Source organism: Bufo bufo, chromosome 1, assembly GCF_905171765.1.
Source record: "Bufo bufo chromosome 1, aBufBuf1.1, whole genome shotgun sequence".
NCBI lineage: Eukaryota > Metazoa > Chordata > Amphibia > Anura > Bufonidae > Bufo > Bufo bufo.
Genome location: NC_053389.1, coordinates 787,926,697 through 787,950,149, shown reverse-complemented (window position 1 = coordinate 787,950,149; position 23,453 = coordinate 787,926,697). Strand labels below are relative to the sequence as shown.

General features: G+C 43.2%; 1 protein-coding gene across 3 annotated transcripts in view; it reads right to left on the bottom strand.

Annotated features, from left to right (window-relative positions):
* Positions 1–20,939: 20,939 nt before the first annotated feature.
* PDE4A (phosphodiesterase 4A) overlaps positions 20,940–23,453 on the bottom strand; it is a 272,456-nt gene continuing 269,942 nt past the window's right edge. For all 3 annotated transcript variants that reach the window (XM_040414933.1, XM_040414934.1, XM_040414935.1), the window contains one exon: positions 20,940–22,676. In XM_040414933.1, the coding sequence (XP_040270867.1) occupies positions 22,287–22,676 (390 nt within the window). In that variant the 3' untranslated portion in view covers positions 20,940–22,286. The remainder of the gene's footprint in view (positions 22,677–23,453) is intronic.

Below are 23,453 nucleotides of genomic sequence, written 5' to 3'. Positions count from 1 at the left end.
AAGATTATATTTTTGTGGAACATCCGATAGCCCCTATTTTTCATGCGCTGCCAAAAGTTCACAAAAACACTTTTCCCTCCCCCTCTTAGACCTATTGTGGCTGGAATTGGCTCATACTCTGAACGTTTCTCAGAATGGGTGGATTCCCTCCTCCAACCCCTGGTTCCGTTGATCCCTGGATTTATAAAAGATTCACGATCTGCACTCCAGGCTTTTTGGGGTTTTGAATGGAAAGAAGAATATGTCTGGGTCACAGCAGATATTACATCTCTATACACTAATACTCCACACGATTTAGCTCTCACAGCCTTACACTGGTTCTTAAATCAATACAGCGATTATACCTTGGAACTCGGGGAATACACCACCCTGCTGGTGGACTTCCTTCTCAGACACAATTATTTTTTATTTGATGATGCATTTTTTCTGCAGCTATCAGGGGTGTCGATGGGGGCAAGGTTCTCTCCCTCCATTGCAAATATTTTTATGGCATGGTGGGAGGGTTATTTTCTCCTCATCGACACATCTCCTTTTTTGGATTGCTTGCTCTGGTATGGACGTTACATTGATGACCTACTGATGGTGTGGCGTCTATACCGGAGCTGGCTACATACTTTAATTCTTGTTTAGATTCTATACAACTTTGTTTTTCATTTTGACACCACAGAGATACAATTTCTGGATTTGTGTCTGGGTGGGAATATTTCCACACATAGGGTTAGTACATCTACCTACCGAAAAGAACTGGCCGGCAATACCACTCTATTTGCACATTCGTGTCATCCACCTCATACTATTCGCAACATCCCAAAGGGAGAACTGATTCGGGCCCGCCAAAATTGCTCTGACGATGTTTATGATAGGGAAGTTTCCAATATAAAAAACAGACTACTACGCAGGGTATATACATCTAACAGTATAGAGAGGGCAAAGAAAACAGCTTCTGATATGGATAGACCTTCTTTAGTCTTTCCAAAGCCCCCTTCTGATAATAGACATGCTAATTCTTCTATTTCTGAGAAACGAGCCACTTACTTTGTCACGCAGTATTGTCAAGAATTTCCTGCAATTTGCAAAATTATGAAGAAATACTTTCATGTCCTGAATTTTGATGGACAGTGGTCTAAAACGATATCTGATGGCATGAGATGTGTTGCCAAGAGAGCTCCCACTCTGGGCAATCTAATTAGTCCAAGCTTTTTTTCAGTGGGCCAGTCCATAGCATCAATGCCTTCGTCTTGCAGGAACTGCTGACACACTCCAGCCACATGAGGTCTAGCATTGTCTTGCATTAGGAGGAACCCAGGGCCAACCGCACCAGCATATGGTCTCACAAGGGGTCTGAGGATCTCATCTCGGTACCTAATGGCAGTCAGGCTACCTCTGGCGAGCACAACCCCCACCTGTGGACGTGGGGCCCTCATATCACCCTCATGGAGTCTGTTTCTGACCGTTTGAGCAGACACATGCACATTTGTGGCCTGCTGGAGGTCATTTTGCAGGGCTCTGGCAGTGCTCCTCCTGTTCCTCCTTGCACAAAGGCGGAGGTAGCGGTCCTGCTGCTGGGTTGTTGCCCTCCTACGGCCTCCTCCACGTCTCCTGATGTACTGGCCTTCCTCCTGGTAGCGCCTCCATGCTCTGGACACAACGCTGAGACACAGCAAACCTTCTTGCCACAGCTCGCATTGATGTGCCATTCTGGATAAACTGCACTACCTGAGCCACTTGTGTGGGTTGTAGACTCCGTCTCATGCTACCACTAGAGTAAAAGCACCGCCAGCATTCAAAAGTGACCAAAACATCAGCCAGGAAGCATAGGAACTGAGAAGTGGTCTGTGGTTACCACTTGCAGAACCACTCCTTTATTGGGGGTGTCTTGCTAATTGCCACCTGTTGTCTATCCCATTTGCACAACAGCATGTGAAATTGATTGTCACTCAGTGTTGCTTCCTAAGTGGACAGTTTGATTTCACAGAAGTGTGATTGACTTGGAGTTACATTGTGTTGTTTAAGTGTTCCCTTTATTTTTTTGAGCAGTGTATTTCCGCATCCAGGTGCGGCATCCGTGCCCAGAGGGTGTTTCAGCAGGTGAGAGCCGCCTTACATCTGCTTCAGCCGTGTAGTGTTTTATAAACGGCTTAGAAAATGATAAAACAATAAGAGCAGTGACAACGTATGGATCCACCACCCTGCACGTCCCAATCACTGGCTGCAGCCGTCACATGTCCGAGTCAGGAGGTCTTGGTCATGCCAGCGAGGACAGGGGACAGAAAGGGAACACTACTTTTTTATTTTATCACATTCTAATCAGTTTACAAAACATTTTATATGGCTGGACAACCCCTTCTTAAGACAGGCCCAGGTGAGACCCCAGATTGAATACAGGCTCCCAGAGTAGACCCCAAAATTAATATAGACCCCCAGATTAGCTCAAAATTTATTCAGATCCTAGACCCCAGATCAAACCCGAAATTCATTCAGACATCCTAATCCATACAGCAACAGGATCACAGCCCAAATTCGCATGGCTCCATATAACCCCCACCCCGCTTTTGCCTTAAATGCAGAGCTTAGATGAGACAAAAAAACAATAACTTACCCCTCCTGCTTCGGCCGGTGAAGCCACTGTGGGTAACCAGAGCACTGGAGAAGATCAGAGAGTGGTGAGTAAAGCCAGCACTACACAATACAACCACCCTCAATACCGCCACCGCTCCCCTCATACCTCCCCCTGCGGGCCGGTGCGCTGCTCTATCCCCTGCAGTCCCATAGAGAATGAATAGAGCAGCAGATCTAGGGACCGTAATTTTCAGAATTGGTGGGGGTCCCTGTGGTCAGATCCCACCCTTTCATTTAGTTATACTCTATCCACAGGAAGATAGGGGATAACTTTCAAAACTTGGCACAACTCCCTCTAATGTTCCCTACAGGAACATTTCACTGAATGAACAGTTCCTATAAGGTAAAGTATTTTTTATATTTCCAGTGCAGAAGTAAGAAAATGCCATCATCACTGGTGTCTCATGTCAAATTCTGCAATAATTGGAGTTTTTCTTGTGCAGTTCCTCTCTCTGGCCAGCAGAGGGTAGTGTTACATTACAATATCTCACTTTTAAAAAGCAAACAGTCTGGATAGGAAGGAGTTAATGAGCGAAAATCACCCCCCCCCCAAAAAAAAATAAAAAAAATAACAATGTCACATTACAAAATCATCATGTAAAAATAAATGTCACTAAAACGAGGCATACATCAGACATGAATATAGGATGTAGGCCTCTTTCACGCGAACGTATTGGTTCCGTTCCGTGCATTGCGGTCCCCAAGGCACGGTCAACCTCTGTGCGGCGGCCAGAACCGATCCAGACCCATTCAACTTGAATGGTTCAGTGATCCGTCCGTTCCGCAAAAAGAGAGCAAGGTCTATTTTTTTGCGAAACGGAAGCACGGATCGGAACGCCATGGAAAGTGCTTCCGTGGGGTTCGGTTCTGCACCGCATCTCCGAATTTGCGGACCCTTTCAAGTGAATAAGTCTGCATCCGTATGCGGAATGCACACGGCCGGTGCCCCATGTATTGAGGAACCGCTGTATGCGGACCGCAATACGGCCGTGTGAAAGAGGCCTTAGTCAGTGGTGTGGATAAAGACAGATTTTATGAAAGAAGAAGAATGGGACGGATTTACTTTAAGAATTCGCCACATTTGTCAATCAGCAGTGAGTATTTACTTGAAGGGGGCTGAGCTGCAATACCAGATACAGCCTATAGTCATGAGTGGCGCTGTTTCTGAAAGAAAAAAAAAAGGCATTTCTACCAAATTTGCAGATCGCTTATGCTCGGTGATGGTGAGCGAGGAGGTGAGATATTAGGACAAATTTGGTGAGCAGCTCCAGTCGTTGCCACAGCAGAAGGGTAGGAATAGAGCGTTCAGAGCTCAGTGCTGCCCCCTGTACAGATTGTGGCAGACACAGCTGGAGCAGAGACAGCCTTTCAATCAGAGATTGGGGTGAAACAAGGTCATATAAAGTGAGTGATGAGAATCTGTACATCCTTCTAAGCCGTGATGGGAGTCATACCCAGAATCTGGTCTTTTATTTTTTATTTTTAATAAAATCCAGAAGAGTGTATGGTTAGACTATGGGGCTACACGCGTTGTAAAGAGTTTAAAATAAACAGCACCACATCTGACCACAGGTTGTGTGTGGTATTGCAGTTGAAACCTATTCTCAGATGCAATACCAGACAAAGCCCATGTTCAGGTGTGGCGCTGTCTCTGGAAGAAAGCCGCCATGTTTTTTTCTAACGGGCTGCTAGCTGCAGGCAGACCTTCCAGGGGAGCTGAGGATGCCAGGCACACATGCACTGACTGGCACTGTGCACCCCACAATCCCTGCCCCATTTGTTCTGGTGCTGTATCTATGTAATGCAATTGGTTCTGGTGCTGTATTTATGGTATGAGCTCGGTTCTGGCTCTGTATTTATGGTATGAGTTTGGTTCTGGTGCTGTATTTATGGTGGGAGCTCGGTTCTGGTGCTGTATTTATGGTTTGAGCTCGGTTCTGGTGCTGTATTTATGGTATGAGCTCGGTTCTGGTGCTGTATTTATGGTATGAGCTCGGTTCTGGTGCTGTATTTATGGTGTGAGCTCGGTTCTGGTGCAGTATTTATGTACTGATCTTGGTTTTGGTGCTGTATTTATGGTGGGAGCTCGGTTCTGGTGCTGTATTTATGGTATGAGCTCGGTTCTGGCTCTGTATTTATGGTATGAGCTCGGTTCTGGTGCTGTATTTATGGTTTGAGCTCGGTTCTGGTGCTGAATTTATGGTATGAGCTCGGTTCTGGTGCTGTATTTATGGTATGAGCTCGGTTATGGTGCTGTATTTATGGTATGAGCTCGGTTCTGGTGCTGTATTTATGGTATGAGCACCAGAACCGAGCTCATACCATAAATACAGCACCAGAACCGAGCTCAAACCATAAATACAGCACCAGAACCGAGCTCAAACCATAAATACAGCAACAGAACCGAGCTCATACCATAAATACAGCACCAGAACCAATTGCATTACATAGATACAGCACCAGAACCGAGCTCCCACCATAAATACAGCACCAGAACCAAGATCAGTACATAAATACTGCACCAGAACTGAGCTCACACCACAAATACAGAGCCAGAACCGAGCTCATACCATAAATACAGCACCAGAACTGAGCTCATACCATAAATACAGCACCAGAACTGAGCTCATACCATAAATACAGCACCAGAACCAAACTCAGTACATAAATACAGCACCAGAACTGAGCTCACACCATAAATACAGCACCAGAACCAAGCTCACACCATAAATACAGCACCAGAACCAAACTCAGTACATAAATACAGCACCAGAACCGAGCTCATACCATAAATACAGCGACAGAACCAATTGCATTTCATAGATACAGCACCACCTTAAAAAGCGCAGTACAGACACCACTTGCATACTCAGCTTCTACAGTGTAACTACAGCTCCCAATATGGCCTAGACAGTTTTAAATGTATGATGAGAGTTGTTTCACAAAAGAGAATGCTACCAGCCATCATCAGCTACAGGGGACAAAGCACTGATCAGACACAGCCGGCGGCAGAATAAACATTTGCATTTAGTGACTTACAGGTTGTGTCTCGCACTACAGAGTTCTTCTCCATCCGCATCAGGCCACCATCTTCTCCCTCGGCCACAACTTTTCTCTCCAAAGTTTGCCGCCCAGATGTCTTCAGCTTCTCACCACCACATCGGCACCCTACATACTGACACAAACTCCTCTTAGTGCCACACACATGGCCATAAATATAAGAGAAGCATACACTGTGCCCCTGAATACACTCATGTGACATACAGTGCCCCTAATGGTAGTGCCACACTCTGTGAAAGTCATATATAGTGCCTCTTCTCTGCCCCCTTTATATACAGGGTGGCCCACAAAAATTTGCGATCCTCCAATATCTCCTAATCAAACTGCCTATTATTAAATCTGTCTTTTAGTCTCTAGGCTGGTTACAAAAAGTGTTTACGATCTGTGATACTTGCCGAAGGGGGTGCTACTAGGCACTAACCATGCAGGGTGTCAAAAGTTTTCCTTTTTTGTTATTTTGAAATTAAGATGAAAAGAAAAAAGTCGATTTTGCTTAAAATACAAAAGGAATGCCATTTGGAGATCATTTCATCTTGAACTTGCTTTACTGTTCTCAGTAACAGTAATTTTGACCAGGGGTGCCCAGACTTGTGCATGCCATTGTTTATATAGTGCCTCTTCTGTTCCCCCTGTTTATATAGTGCCTTGAAAAAGTATTCATACCGCTTGAACGTTTCCATATTTTGTCACGTTAATTTCACAAACTTATATCTATTTTATTGGGAATTTATGTGGTAGACCAACACAAAGTATGTGTGAAGTGTAAAGAAAATTATACATGGTTTTCAAAATTTTCTAAAAATAAAAATCTAGAAAGTGTGATGTGTATTTGTATTCTGCCATCCCTGAGTTAATACTTTGTAGGACCACCTTTTACTGCAATTACAGCTGCAAGTCTTTTGGGGTATGTCTCTAACAGCTTTGCACATCTAGAGGCGGAGATTTTTGCCAATTTCTTCTCTGCAAAATAGCTCAAGCTCAGCCAGATTGGATGGAGAGCGTCTGTGAACAACAATTTTCAGGTCTCGTCACAGATTCTCAACTGGGATTTAGGTCTGGACTGGACATGCTTTAATCTAAACCATTCCATTGTAGCTCTGGCTGGATGTTTAGGTCCGTTTTCCTGCTGGAAGGTGAACCTCTACCCAAGTCTCAAGTCTTTTGCAGCCTCTAACAGGTTTTCCTCCAGGATTGCTCTGCATTTAGGGCTCTTTCACACCTGCGTTCTTTTCTTCCGGCATAGAGTTCCGTCGTCGGGGCTCTATGCCGGAAGAATCCTGATCAGTTTTATCCTAATGCATTCTGAATGGAGTGAAATCCGTTCAGGATGCATTAGGATGTCTTCAGTTCCGGAACGGAACGTTTTTTGGCCGGAGAAAATACCGCAGCATGCTGCGCTTTTTGCTCCGGCCAAAAATCCTGAACACTTGCCGCAAGGCCGGATCCGGAATTAATGCCCATTGAAAGGCATTGATCCGGATCCGGCCTTAAGCTAAATGTCGTTTAGCTTTTTCTGAATGGTTACCATGGCTGCCGGGACGCTAGAGTCCTGGCAGCCATGGTAAAGTGTAGTGGGGAGCGGGGGAGCAGTATACTTACCGTCCGTGCGGCTCCCCGGGCGCTCCAGAGTGACATCAGGGCGCCCCAGGCGCATGGATGACGTGATCGCATGGCACGTCATCCATGCGCATGGGGCGCTCTGACGTCATTCTGGAGCGCCCCGGGAGCAGCACGGACGGTAAGTATGCCGCTCCCCCGCTCCCCACTACTACTATGGCAACCAGGACTTTAATAGCGTCCTGGCTGCCATAGTAACACTGAACGCATTTTGAAGACGGATCCGTCTTCAAATGCTTTCAGTTCACTTGCGTTTTTCCGGATCCGGCATGTAATTCCGGCAAGTGGAGTACACGCCGGATCCGGACAAAGCAAGTGTGAAAGAGGCCTTAGCTTTATCCATCTTCTTTACCGTTGGAATTCAGGTGCAAAACAATACAGGCAAGGCATAGGGCTGGCTTCTCCAGTCTCCACCCTGGCAGAAGAAGGGTTTGATGCTGAGAAAAGGCCTGAGCTAGCTGTCCCCCTCTCTCTCTCTCTCAGAAGGCTGGAGGCCCACATTCTGTAGCTCAGTAGTCTGGGTGACTCCTTGGTCATGGGGCTGGTGACCCATGGTCTGTGACTCAGCGTCTTCTTATGGTCACTTAACTGCAGAACACTAGGGGCTCTGACTGCTCTCCTTATGTACCTTTTTTGCAGCTAGACTAGAACCTTCTAGTGGGAGGTGTGGAGTGGAGAAACTCAGCACAAACAATTACAAAGTTACCACTCCCGTCTGTCATAGACTTACATTAGAGCTTCAATGATGCACAATGGCAATGACACCAGACAAAAACAAGTTTCCAGACATAACAACAGAGCTAAGCCAGATATTCAAAGGGTCAGGCTGTCTGGTTTTAGTGGTAAACAAGTCTGGCTTTTTCCCTCCAAAACATGTTCTTCTTTAAATCCTGTGGCAGCTGTGGAAAATTACCAGCTTCTTATTCAGTCCCAAAAGTCTCTCAGTATTCATTAAACCTTTCCACAGAGCCTAGCCAATACAGTACAAATGAACAGGATATATATCACAACATACATATAAAATTGAGTTAAACAGTATTAAACAGTGCAAGTTAATCATTTCAAGTAAAATAAAGTAAGAAGTTTATAACTTTGCATAGGGGAAATGGGCAAATGTCAACAAATGTCCAAACTTTCAAAGAACCCCTGCTCCAGGGCACTATATTTGCATTTATGCCAAAAAGTTAAACTGTGGACTCTTCTGACCAGAGCACCTTCTTCCACATGTTTGCTGTGTCCCCTACATGGCTTGTAGCAAACTGCAAATGGGTCTTTTTATGGTTTGCGTTAAAAAATGGCTTTTTCCTTGTCACTCTTCCATAGGCCAGATTTGTGGAGTACACGACTAAGGCTACTTTCACACTAGCGTTAATATTTTCCAGTATTGATAGCTGTCATAGGGTCGATATACCAGATAAAAAAGCTTCAGTTTTGTCCCCATTCATTGTCAATGGGGACAAAACGTAACTGAACAGAACGGAATGCTTCAAAATGCATTCCGTTCCGTTTGTTTGCGGTCTGTTATGGGATGCGGGCCTCTTGGCTGCTTATCTAATTAGTGCTCTCCTTGCCTGGGCTGTCAATTTAGGTGGACGGCCATGTCTTGGTAGGTTTGCAGTTGCGCCATACTCCTTTCATTTTTGGATGATGGATTGGACCGTGTTCTGTGAGATGTTCAGCTTGGGATATTTTTTTTTTATAACCTAACCCTGCTTTACACTTCTCCACAACTTTATCCCTGTCCTGTCTGGTGTGTTCCTTGGTTTTCATGATGCTGATTAATCACTAATGTTCTCTAACAAACCTCTAAGGCCTTCACAGAACAGCTGTAGTTACACTGAGAATACATTACACACTTGTGGACTTTATTTGCTAATTAGGTGACTTCTGAAGGCAATTGGTCACAATGGAATTTATACAGAGGTATTACAGTACAGGGGGCTGAATACAAATGCACGCCACACTTTTTAGATTTTTATTTATTAAAATTTTTGAAAACCTTGTATCATTTTCTTTTCACTTCACCCATACTTGCTACTTTGTGTTGTTCTAGCACAAAAAATCCCAATAAAAGATATTTAACTTTGTGGGTGTAACGTGAAAAAATGTGGAAAAGTTCAAGGGGTATGAATACTCTTTGATGTGTTTTTATATATATATATATATATATATATATACACATATGTATAAAATAATGCCTCCCTTTATACATAGTGCCTCTAATGTGCCTTTATATATAGCGCCTCTTCTGTGCCCCTCTTTGTATCTGTAGTGCTTCTGCTCTGCCCCGTTTCTGTGTGTGTGTGTGTATATATATATATATATAAGAAATTGACTCTGCTGTGCCTGGGTGTCCCCTGAATACAGTACACACACTGTATGCGCACTTGTCCCCCCCCCCCCCTCCATCCCACGATGCAGCGGGCCTGGGATATTCTGGCGAGTCTTCTGGTGGTGCGATTATGTCATTGCACCACCTATGTCACAGGAATGCACGAGAATCATGGGGTAAGGGAACCAATTGTTCTTTTGTTGTCTCGCTGATGCTGCCAGCTCCTTGATTGTATCTGCGTCCTGTGGACGAAGGCACAATTAACTTCAGTGGTCCCCAAAAAACAGGTGAATTTACTTGGTGACTGGGGCCCCCTGGCAATGGTGCACTGTGGGGCCTGGACCACTTGCTCCATTGTTAATCTGATCCTGCTTGTGGCACCCTCCTAGTGACTACCCCCTCCAATACTGACCCCTCTAATACTCACCCTGTGGTATTCCACTAGTGGCTGTGACCCCTCCAATACTCACCCTTCCAATACAAAGCCTTGTGGTCACCCACTAGTGGCAGTGTTCCCTCCAAAACTGACCCTGTGGCACCCCACTAGTGACAGTGACCCCTCCAATACTGACCAATGTGGTACCCCACCAGTAACAATAACCCCTCCAATACTGACCCCTGAGGTACTCCACTAGTGACAGTGACCCAATCTGAGTGTGTACCAATAATAACCACCCTCTGTTTTCTATAATTGAGCCAGTTACTTACAGACGTTTTCTCCCAGTCCGAGCATTCTCATTTTATATACTAACCTTTCATGCTGTAGTGTCAAATGCTTTAGAGAAATCAAGATATACGACATCCATTGACTCACCCCAGTCCAGTCCAGAACTTACCTCCTTATAGAAACTGATTAAATTAGTTTGACATGACCGATCCCTCATGAAGAGCCATGCTGATATGGCGTTATTTGCATATTTTCATTGAGATACTCCAGGATGGCCTCTCTTAAAACCTTCAAACAGTTTACACACAACAAATGTTAAACTTACCGGCCTATAGTTTCTTGGCTCTGTTTGTGACCTCTTTTTTAAATATTGGCACCACATTTGCTAAGCGCGCCAATCCTGTAGAACACTCCCTGTCAGTATAGAGTCCGTATAGGGTCTATCTGCACTTAACTCCCTCAGTATACGGGGGTGTATGCCATCTGGACCTGGTGATCTGTTTATATGAATCTTTTTAAGACCGCTGCGCTTCTTCCTGGGTCAGACAGGCCACATTTAATGGGAAGCTTACTTTGTCAGTCTGCTTTTCATCTGACATTTCATTTTCTTCAGTGAATATAGTGGAGAAATAAATATTTAATAACAAGTCCGTTAACAGCCTCTTACTGTTTCCATTGGAGATTTCTTTACATAAACAGCACGTGCTTAAAGAGGACCTTTCATCAGGCTAGCTCTAGTCTAATTATTATCCTACCTTATAGGGCGGCCCCCACTGATGCCATGGCAACTTTTTTTTCCCCACAGAACCCCCCGTTTGTCCGCTGTTAGCCCCGTATATTTTGGCGCCTTACGGTATATTATAATAAGGCGACTCTGTTATACTAGGCGGAGACTTGTATTTTCCCTGGGAGTGGTTATCTTCTCCCTGGCTGTGAGCGCATCCAATCAGTTCTCATGAGAACTTTAGCGCATTCTCCCTGGCTAAGAGCAGGGCACTCTGATTGGATGCGCTCACAGCCAGGGAGAAGATAACCACTCCCAGGAAAATTCTTGGTGGGCCGATTGCCTACAGTATGCTCTGGGCCGGCGGTGTCCTTCCTGCTGTGGCTCTAATCTTATCATCATACCACATACATTTGGGGGGGGGGGGGGAATAATTGTGGGCACTATAGGGACATTACTGGGGAGAGTGGGAGAGAGCATTATTATTACTGGGGGTACAATACGTGTATTATTAATATTGGAGGCAATGTGGGGACATTATTATTGCTTGATACACTATTATTGGGGGCATCTTTATTACTGGAGCACAATAGGGGCCATTATTACTGGGGGCATTATTATTGCTTGAGGCACTATTGGGTGCATTATTACTGAGGGTACAATAGGGGCATTATTATTACTGGGGGCATTATTAGACTAGAGGAACATTACAGGGCATTATTTATACTGGAAGCACTATTACTGGAGAAATAATACGGGGCATTATGAATACTAGGACATTATACTGAATACTGTGGGAGCATTATTATTGCTAGAGGCACTACTGAAGGCATTATTATTATTTGGGACACTGTGGGGCATTATTATTACTGGGGGATTTATAGGAGGCACTGTAGGGGGCATTATTAATACTGGCAGCACAACAGGGACATTGTTATTGCTGGGGGCAAGGGCGTTATTGTTACTGGTGTCACTAGAGGGGGAATTATTACAGAGCGACTTTTTTCCGGGGTCGGAATGATGATGAAATAGTGAGGAATCTAAAATGTCTGTGTGGTAAAGTCTGCGGAGACGATACATGGCTGAAAGATGTCATTATGTGTTGTCTGGTCCTAATGGAGAAGATGAGGAAAATGAACATCTACATAACAAGAGACAGAGTAAGCATGGCAGTTTGGTCCGAATGAAAAAGATGAGGAAGGAGAACATCTACAATACATCACTGAGGAGGAGACATCACTGGATATAAGAGGTATGTGGTGTAGTGTCTGGTAGCACTGAAAGACCAGGCAGGATGCTGAAGGTAGGGCTAGCTCTGTGTTGTTGCTCGAGTCTCATCATCGCATTCCCTTCCTCCATATCTTAATTAGAGACAAGTGAAGGAGGAGGATAGGACATGGCAGTTGGCACCACAAAGGGGCAGCTTCTAGGGAGATATTGTGGTCTACTAACAGTATTTTGTGCTGCACTGTGATATGTGGTTCAGCTGGGGCAGTTTATTGTGCTGCCCATTGTATTTGGTTCTACTGGAGCAGTATTTTGTGCTGTGCTATTTAGCTCTTCTGGCCAGTATATTGTGCTGCACTGTGGTATTTGGATCCTCTGGGGCAGTACATTATGGTGCACTGTGGTATTTGACTCGGCTGGAGCAGTATATTGTGCTGCACTGTGGTATATGGTTCTGCTGGGGTGGTATATTGTGCTGCACTGTGGTATTTGGATCCTCTGGGGCAGTAAATTATGGTGCACTGTGGTATTTGACTCTGCTGGAGCAATATATTGTGCTGCACTGTGGTATTTGGTTCTGCTGGGGCGGTATATTGTGCTGCACTGTGGTATTTGGATCCTCTGGGGCAGTACATTATGGTGCACTGTGGTATTTGACTCTGCTGGAGCAATATATTGTGCTGCACTGTGGTATTTGGTTCTGCTGGGGCATTATATTGTGCTGCACTGTGGTATTTGGATCCTCTGGGGCAGTATATTGTGCTGCACTGTGGTTTTTGGTTCTGCTGGGGCAGTATATTGTGCTGCACTGTGGTATTTGACTCTGCTGGAGCAGTATATTGTGCTGCACTGTGGTATATGGTTCTGCTGGGGTGGTATATTGTGCTGCACTGTGGTATTTGGTTAAGATGGGGCAGTATATTGTGCTGCACTGTGGTATATGGTTCTGCTGGGGTGGTATATTGTGCTGTACTGTGGTATTTGGTTCTGCTGGGGCAGTATATTGTGCTGCACTGTTATATTTGGCTCTGCTGGAGCAGTATATTGTGCTGTTCTGTGATATATCGTTCTGCTGGGGCAGTATATTGTGCTGCACTGTTGTATTTGGCTCTGCTGGGGCAGTATATTGTGCTGTTCTATGATAGATCGTTCTGCTGGGGCAGTATATTGTGCTGCACTGTGGTATTTTTATTTTTTTTCTGCAGAACCAAATACCAAAGTGTAGCACGTCATACTGTCCCTTTATGGTATTGCTGGCCTGCCTACTTGGGTTGGCCCCACCTTCTGTCAATCTGGGCGCGCCGACAACATGTGGCCACTTTACGTTTTATTTTGTCTTTTTCCAGGGCCACTTTAAATTCCCAGTCCGCCCCTGCTTGGGTGTGACCCCTGTAGTTACAGCACTGGTTGGAACCACTTGTATTAGAACTTTTATTACATTTAGCTACAGAATTTCACGGGGAATAGACAGAGACTCGAGGTGAAGTCATGATTCAGTTCAGAAGCTGTAATTCATGATTTGGTAAGGTACAGAGGACAGTGCAATGTGATACAACAATTTCAGAAATAACGACTCTACAATTCTCGATTTGTCTATATTACACCATATAAATATACATAGAATGCAGCTATGTGTCTCACCAGGAGCATCGACAGTATCAGCACCTCTCAAACGTGAGGCGACCACCCATAGAAGAAATGTACAATCTTAACATTACATATGTACAAAAAAAATTCATTATATTTCCATAGTTTTTTTTTTTTTTATATTTTGCTTTTGTTCATTATTTTAATTCAACCACTCTTAAAACGGAATAAAAAAAAAAACTGTACAAGAACCATTAAAGGATTCAATTGAGGCTTAACCCCTCCACTGCCGGATGCAGGAGATGTAAGCTCCACCCCTCCCTTCCAGCAGAGTAGGGGGGGAAACTCCACACAGCCCCGAAGCAACCTTCAAGAATGCTGTGTCGTAAAGTCCCTCCGGGGCTGCAAGAGTTAATTAATAAGTGATGGCTAAAATAGAAAAAAACAATTGCTACAGTGCTGTGTACAGAAATGGCATTTCATCAAAATAATTTGATGTTCATCTTTCGTCCTATCGAACACACATTTTCGATGCTTTTCATATGCTAGACTGGACGGTGAGGAGACGTTACGGCCTCTCCACTGATGGTGGACGTCACCTAATTGCTTCAAATATTACACATCAATGACACACAAAAAATGCTGAAAGGCAAAAACATAAAAAAATCAACCCTGCAAGTTTTTGGACATGGTAATACATTTACACTTGAAATAAACTGTATATCTGTGGCAGGTGCCCAGGAGCTTAAGAAGCACACAGGCCACCTGTATGTTCCAAGTTAATAGTGGGGCAAGAGTTTTGATGCATTGCCAGTCAATCAGCTAAAGGGCTAAATATCAAGTGATGGAACCGCCATGGGCACGACACAAGCCCCATCGAAAATCAAACTAGATTTTGACGCTGACAAATTTATTTTTCTCTTTGTTTATTCTGGCAACATCAATGGCTATTATATGTCATAGGGTAACATGTCATTACATTGTATTCTACTGCTAAAACATTATACCTCACCAATATGTAAATGGCTGCGATGCAATGACCTGAAGTGGAGCAGACAAGAGAACCCAAAACAATGGGCTGGTTATGCTGCAGACAGAACTAAGAGGAGTAACCATTATTCAGTTGGCAGAAAGTCTATATCTGACCCTCATTAGTGCCTACTGTTACATACATGAAAACTAAGTTTTGTATTACAACAGAATGCAGAACACTGGAGCTATGCAACACACAGTGAACATATAATACTACAATGGAGAAGATGCAGGCACATAATCTTTCTATAAGCTGTGCCTGATAGTATTTAATACTGAGCGACACCAAGAACACATAATTAGAAGAGATGGTGACATAAGCTGAGAGGCCAGGTCTTGCTCTATGTATAGACACCTTAAAACTTTTCAACATCCCTTGGCGCCTGCAGTAAATAGGGCCTACCTTGTTTATTAAATATCACGCAGGGGGCATCTGGTGAATGTAAAGATGATCATGAGAGCAGCTTGTTAATACAACAGAGACACGGATATGGCAGAAGTGTACAATCTTTAAGTTCACACGTATGTATATAAAGCAATGCCCATGGGGGGGGGGGGTTCATTAAAGTCAACCCTTTATTTAGAGTCTGCCACAGCTACTAACATGGAGCAATAGATTGCGCTCATCTTCACAGTAAATGGAGATCAGATAGGGGTACCGTTTAACATCCCTTTTGAAAATGGTGTGTGTATATTTTTGAAAGATTATCCTAGAACTCCCTTTGTATGCATCTTGGTAATTATTGGGACAAATTTCTTAATATCTGTTATCCATCAGTGTAACGTAGCCCATGCAAGCTTAGGCTAAGGCGTCTACAGTGGCGTTGTGGTGATGCTATTACTTGGTTGTATCCAGCCATTTTGTGACATCATTGGTGAAGCAACCCACAACTCGACCGTGTCATTGAGTCTACTATGGTTGTGAAAAATGGCTACCAAAAAGTTCCATATAGTATAGCTTTCTGGTAGTCATGCACTTTCTGATGTTTTCAGAGTATTGTGACTACGTTTAGTTTCAGAGAAAGAGACCGCCACTCACTTGTTTTTTTGCGAATTAAATCCTTTATTATTCATCACATATAAGGTGCAATTTTCTGTGACGCGCGTTTCGGCTCCAATCCGAGCCTTTCTCAAACAGATATGCCATATCTGTTTGAGAAAGGCTCGGATTGGAGCCGAAAAGCGAGTCACAGAAAATTGCACCTTATATGTGATGAATAAAGGATTTAATTTGCAAAAAAACAAGTAAGTGCCGGTCTCTTTCTCTAATACATGTGGGATTGTGATCTCGGACACGTGCACCACGCCTCTCTGACAGAGTGCCGGCTGACCACTATCTGATTGCCTACGTCTAGTTTCAGATAGGGATGTGTAAGGATTGGACTGGCCCATCTTTCTGACAATAGTGCCAAAAAGACAAATATTTCACTGATCATGACAACTGTTCATGTATTACCACCTCTAAAAACAAATGTGAGTGAGGTAAACTAAACTAAGTAAACTGAGTATTGGGGATTCAGGATCTAACCATGGAGTATTATCTGAGCAATTAGGTAGATGAATGGACCTATCATTTGTGGATCCTATCATCACTTAGCCCTTTCAGTCATTGCTGGAATCTGTCTCAAATTGGCTTTTTACTGAAGAACAATCCATGAAATGTTAGACTCCATTACACGCTTATCAATACACAAAAAGCTAAGATTCTTGGTTACTTGTTGATGAAACTTGGGTAGGAGTCAACTAGAACTCAACAAGCAACACAGTAGGACACTTGATAATACACTAGATCGACCCAAACACGTAAGACATAGTTTACAGGCGTGCAAAATTCAGCAAGTTGTAGTGCTCACTCATACATGATTTAGTGCACACTCGCAATGAAAGACAAGCAAAATGATAGTGAAGACACTTGAGTGCATGAAATGGTGGACATGTCTTCCATGACGGTGAATGGCTGATCTTTTCCTCAATACAGGTTAGTGTCACAGAAAAGGCTGCAGTATATAACTTAGATGAGGAGGGTTTAAAGTGCTAACCTTGGAACTTTCTTACAGAGAAACACAGCACAATGCAGTGCCAACATGCCTCAGAGACCACTGTAGTCTTGTAGAAGACCCTTGTCATTATCTGTACCTCCACACGCCTGACTTAAAAGGGATTATAACACCTATTTTCAAGAAAAATAAACCAAACACACACACTTATAGATGTGTCATAAAGTAAAAAAGGGGTTCTGACATTTCCAGGTAGCAGCACACTTCAAAGATTTATTTCACCACTATGGGCACTTTTGGGAGATTCCTTGCTGCTATTAGTGGTGAAAAATGGTACTGCAGGTGTCAGAAGTCTTTCACCTAAAATCACCATTATAGAACACTAACACCAGGATCTACATTACATTCCCCATATTAGAATGCTACCTTCCATATTGCTGTACATCGCCGATTTTCTCAGAAAAACGCTTTTATTCAATATGTTAATTGGCTTCTGAAGGTGCCCAGGGGCAGCGTTCATGCGGCCGTTGCCCTCGGCGCTTTTCATATGAAACCCCTCCCCTTTCACCCCTCTGGCCCACCTTAGGTTCTTTTGATTACGTCCTCCTCTTAGTGAGAAATCCAGCGCCAGCGCCGTTCAATAGATTTGCCGCGCTTGCGCACTTCATTCACCATTATGGGCAGAGGCACATGAGCGTTTAATGCCCGACAATCCCGATCTAGCCGGCCTTGTGCCTCTGCCCATAATGGGGAATGAAATGCGCAAGCGCGGCGAATCTGTTGAATGGCTCTCTCGCTGGATTTCTCACTAAGAGGAGGACGTAATCAGAAGAACCTAGGGCGGGCCAGAGGGGTGAAAGGGGAGGGGTTTCGTATGAAAAGAGACGAGGGGCCTGGGCCCCGGCCGCAGGAACGCCGCCCCTGGGCACCTTCAGAAGCGAATTAACATATTGAATAATAGTGTTTTTCTGAGAAAATCAGCGATGGACAGCAATATGGAATGTAGCATTCTAAGGGTACTTCCACACTTGCGGCAGAGGATTCCGGCAGGCAGTTCCATCGCCGGAACTGCCTGCCGGATCCGTCAAAACGTATGCAAACTGATGGCATTTGTCAGTCGGATCAGGATCCTGATCCTCTGACAAATGCATTGAAATGCCGGATCCGTCTCTCTGGTGTCATCCGGATAAACAAATCCGGCATTTATTATTTTCACATGTTTTGAGGTCTGAGCATGCGCAGACCGCAATGCCGGATGGGTTTTGCTGGAACACTCGGGGCCAGATCCAGCATTAATGCATGTCAATGGGAAAATATGCCAGATCCGGCATTCTGGCAAGTGTTCCGGAATTTTGGATGGAGATAAAACCACAGCATGCTGCGGCATTATCTCCGTCCTGAAAAGTCAAAAAGACTGAACTGAAGACACCCTGATGCCTCCTGAGCAGATTGCTTTCCATTCAGAATGCATGGGGATGAAACTGATCAGTTCTTTTCCGGTATTGAGCCCCTAGGACGGAACTCCGTGCCGGAAAAGAAAAACACTAGTGTGAAAGTACCCTAATATGGGGAATGTATTGGAGATCCTGATGTTAGTGTTGTATAATGGTGATTTTTGGTGAAAGACTCCCTTTAAACCTAGTTCACCACTTGAAAAAAGCATGACGCTGAAATGCCAGACCCTTCATCTGAATTAGTAAGCGCTAGACAATATATGAAAGAAGATATTTTTAGAAGACATAATGTATCCCAGTAAAGTAGTACCTAACAATGTTGTTACGCCTAAGAGCTGTTGTTACTTTTTTTCTTATTATGATGGGTCTTTTACTAATGACTAAATTGTGATAGAACATCTGCTATTTGGAGAGTGAATCATGGAGACTCCACCTGGATGGTCTACTTCTTTACACCTTGGGATAAGATTTAAAATTATGGCAATTATTGCAAACCAGAAAAGCTAACGCGATGCAATTCCCGGTCAAAAGTTTACATCGGGCATCTGTACAATTCTCTACCAACTAGGGGGGCACAACTAGATCAAATACATAACTGCCTACTTTCCTCCTTGAATGCCGCTCAATGAGCCCGATTTCCATCTTGCTAGGAATTAGGGAGGGACCAAAGTGTGTCATATGACCCCTCTTAGCTCTGCTGAATGGCTGAGATGGCTCACAGTGGGGAGGATCATATATGGCGTCACATTTTCCAGCCCTGTGATTAACACTTTGGAGGCTTTTGCCCTCCATTGATCAAGCTTCAATAGGTCATTCTACAGTTAAATATGACCTGGAGATAAGTCCACTTTAATAAGTTTACAATTATTGTACTGGAAACACATTATGGCACTGTAATAAGGTTACATGCCGTTTCTTAGTTTGTAAGTCATCCATTAAAGGTGTAAACTGTGTGACCATCTGCCTCATGACTGCCGGTCTCGGTCAAGAGACAAGTCATCTAAATTGCTTGGCTCCTTTTATAGGCCATGATGTGAGGAATCTTACAATCGAAAGAAAGGTTCCAGGTGATCTAGAAGTCATACCTCCAGGGTGGAAGTCCATATCATTCACAAAATTATCTACCGCTGGTGAAGCCCCTCAAAGTAACAACATACAAAAAGTGATCATTTATACAACCACGTTACCCAACACTCTGGGCACACAGAAGGTCCTCCATAGCCTCAATTATAATCTTTGGAAGGATGCAAGTTTATGTCAAGCCACATGGAAAATAAAATGTAAAACAAACTAAAAATAAACACACACGCCAAAAAGGAATTAAAAAAACTTTTTGTTTTTCATTCTCCACCTCATTCTCTTGCCCTGGACAGCCCTTTCACATGAAATAAAACACAGAAGAAGTGATTTGTCAGATTATGGCAAAAACATTTTGGCTTAAGGCAGATGTAACGATAAATATATATTGCTGTCTGTAAGCTGCTTCTCAAAATAGGCTGGGGAGATAGCCAAATATGCATTCAAGGTGACCATCTTGGTCTAGCCATTATTAAGGTGAATATCTATTCACCACAACCACAAGGAGATGAGGCAAATGAGGTTATGAGTAGGCAGTGCCAGTAACACAGGATGACCGCCCAGTGGAGCATGGTAGGCATAGAGTATTTCCAGCTTTAGATGCATCTGATGACCATTATAGAGTTCAAGAAATAAGGCCACTGCCAACAGGCTTTGCAATAATCTGGACCGAAACACATTATACAGAAGATAATGAGTGGTCGAAGTTATTACCGATCATATGACTTCTCGGGAAGATGTGATGGACCTGTTGTCCAGATTTGCCACAACAATTTTTTCTTACGGTAATGGTTAAAAACCAATAACCTATTCTGACGGCCTACTCTGCATCTCCCAATAGGCAAGTTATCATGGCAGACTGAACTCAAAGAATTGTGCGAGATCCCACAACCTGAGAGCCACGGTTATGAGTCTATTGACCCTCTGCTGGCTTAGGCTACTTTCACACTTCCGGAAGAGGATCTCAATACCGGAATTAAACAGATCCGTTTTGATTTTGCACATCAGAATGCATCTGTTCCGTTGGGATGCGGTTGTGAGAAATCAAAACGGATCTGTCACCAAATACATTGAAAGTCAATGGGTGACGGATCAATTTTTTTTAGGCTCCATAAAAACCGGATCCGTCACCATTGACTTACATTGTTTTCAGTGCCGGATCCGTTTTTTCACCGTTTTTATGACCGGACACAAAACGGAACGGAAGACATCCTGTTGCATCCCGAACAGATCTCTTTCCACTAAACTGAATTTTTTTTTTTTCCGATATTGAGATCCTCTTTTCAGGATCTCAATACTAGAAAAGAACAACGCAAGTGTGAAAGTAGCCTTAGCAGAGGAACATCTCACCATTCTGCAAAATCGGTCGTAAAGAAATGATGCTTGAAACGTATTCATCTTTCAAAGACGCAGCTTACAGATCTGCAAAAAAGCTTTTGGCAACGTAAAATAAATACAAAAACAGGGGGGGAGGGGGGGAAAGACACAACTAACAAAAAAAATAATTTAAATTTTTTTAAAAGAAAGCAATAAACTGCTGGTGGAAACATATCATATCACCCGCCCCCCGCCCCTCAACCCCAACCCCACAGTCACTTTTGCAGCTTGCCGTCTCCTAAAAACCGCTTTGTTGTGAATGTATTGCCAGTACGTGCAAATTAATGAAGAGGACAGTTGAGGAAGACTTTCGACCAAGCTGCAAGAGGCATTGACAATCATTCTGTTCCCCGTCTATTAGACCATTTTCTTTTTTTCATTTTTAAAATTTTCTGCTCTCGCTGCAACCTCCTATAAATCTATGGCGTCATCGTGAATCTCATGAGAGAAGGCGATCGATAAATTATAAGCATTTAGAAAATATATATTATATATATATAGATATATCTATGTTACGAGAGTTAAAGAGAAGGATAGATTTAAATAAAATATTACTTTTTTTTTACGTATTTTTTTCTTTTTTATACCAAAAAAAAAGTGTCTGTTGGAGGCTAAAGGATTCCACATTCATTTACCTTTTGGCTACGAAACAGAGGGTGACAGATCTTCCCCACCTAGTCGACTTTGTACCCCCCATCGGGGAAGTCTGAACACCATGCATGCGTTTTTATAGGTTACAAGGCTCAGGGGGAACCTTTTAGCACTGCTGCTGTTTACCGATTACCCAGAAGCCTTTGCCATTGGAGCGCCATTTTGCCACACAACTAAAGACACAAAAATACATATACATAAAAGGCACACCCCTTCCACAGTCCTTGTGATTTCCTACTTCACCCCTGCAAAAATAAAAATAAAAAATAAATGTAAAAAAATACAGTATAATCCACAGGAGTGACCCCCAGCTTGGCCGAGTGAGTAGGATTTCCTTTTGTAGTCTTACAAAGGGGAAAAAAAAATGACAATAAAAAAAACACGACAACTTTTCACTGTATCAAATTAAAGGAAAAAATTTACGTGTTTTTCAGTTTACTTCTCGATGGGTTTTTGTTCTTTTGTTTTTTTCCTGAAAAAAATGGCTTATCAATGCATGCACAAATGTATATAAACTAAAATTAGTTTTTTCCTTGTTGCATCCGTTTGAAAAGGGAAAGAAAAAATTTTTGGGAAGCAAAAAAAAAAAAAGTATTAAAAATAAAATGTTACAGTTTTTTTTGTTTGTAGAGTGTGTTGTAACTTTCTTATGGCAACAAACTCCTATTCTGTGCAAAGTATCTGAATCTACAGTAATTGTGTTTGTTCCCCTTGAGAATACGAAAAAAAGACGACAAAAAAAGGAAAATAAAAAATAAAAAAATTAAATAAATATGAAACAGGAAATAAAACACATTTTGATCTCCATGTAAAATAGTTCTTTGTGTTATTAGGTTAACGTAAGAGTTTTAAGTGTCAGTAAGGTTCAGGACTCCACCGGGGATGTATTGTCTGAGGAGTCATCAGTCTGTTCTACTGCTCCTTCTTGCGTTGACATGTCCTGCTCAATGTCTGGATGCTGCTCCGAGATGTCAGGGGTTTGGAGAGGACCCTCTTCTTCCTCAATGCCACTATTCCTGTCCTTGTCAGATTCCTCCGCCTCCTCCTCCAACGTCAGCTCAAACTGGAACTTGTCGATGCAGGATTCTTCATCTTTATCCGGGTCGTCTGGTGGTGGAGATGGACTCTGGGGGATCATGCCCTGGTACCAATCCCTGTTGTCCTCTAACGTGTCCAGGATATCCTGAGCGTCCGGGTGTACGAGATCTGCCCATGTCTCCCACAGCGGGTGGACAATATAATCAATGAAGCCAACCTAAAAATAGAATGGGATCCATTACATTTGCAATTATTGCACGGACAGAGCCATATATATAAAGATTCTCCCCCATTTGGCCGAGAGCTCCAATGGTCTGTGGGCTCTACACCAATAGATAAAATACAATATAAACACTCCCTCTCACTGAGAAATATGGAGTGTTTTGACTGATGTACTGTTGACCAATAGTATTGGTATTAAGTAGTGGCCAACTTGAGGTAGTCATGGACAATCCATTGTTTTTCCAACCTTGATAATTCCACAAAACACAGATGACTCGCCTCAGGTGGCAATCTTCTCTGTCTATAGGGGGCCCAAACTTTAACGTAAACATTAACAATTCTACCTCCGGTACCATCACTTTAAACAAGAAGAGGTTTGTAGGTTTCTAACTTCCTGGCAAGAAACAGTGAAGTGAGAAGGATGGACTAGATGAGCATTATGCTTTATTATGGACAATGCGACTTTTAGTTCATATGGGAATATTGGCTTGTGTTACCCCTACTATCCCTCAAGCTGCTGAATGGGTGGAACTGCCTCAGTCATGAATTGGTTGATGGATCCAGTGAATTTTAATGACACCCACGGACATTGTAGTCCATATAGTGGACACCTTTGCTACCCCTGATATGAAATTTGGGTGGGTCAGGTTGTATAATTTCTCCTGACAGGAGATAAGCATAATCAGATATTTCTGCCATCTGCTTAACTCATTCCTCAATTAAAACAACATGTCCTTTTGCCAATGGGTATATTTGGAAAGAGAACTGTGGT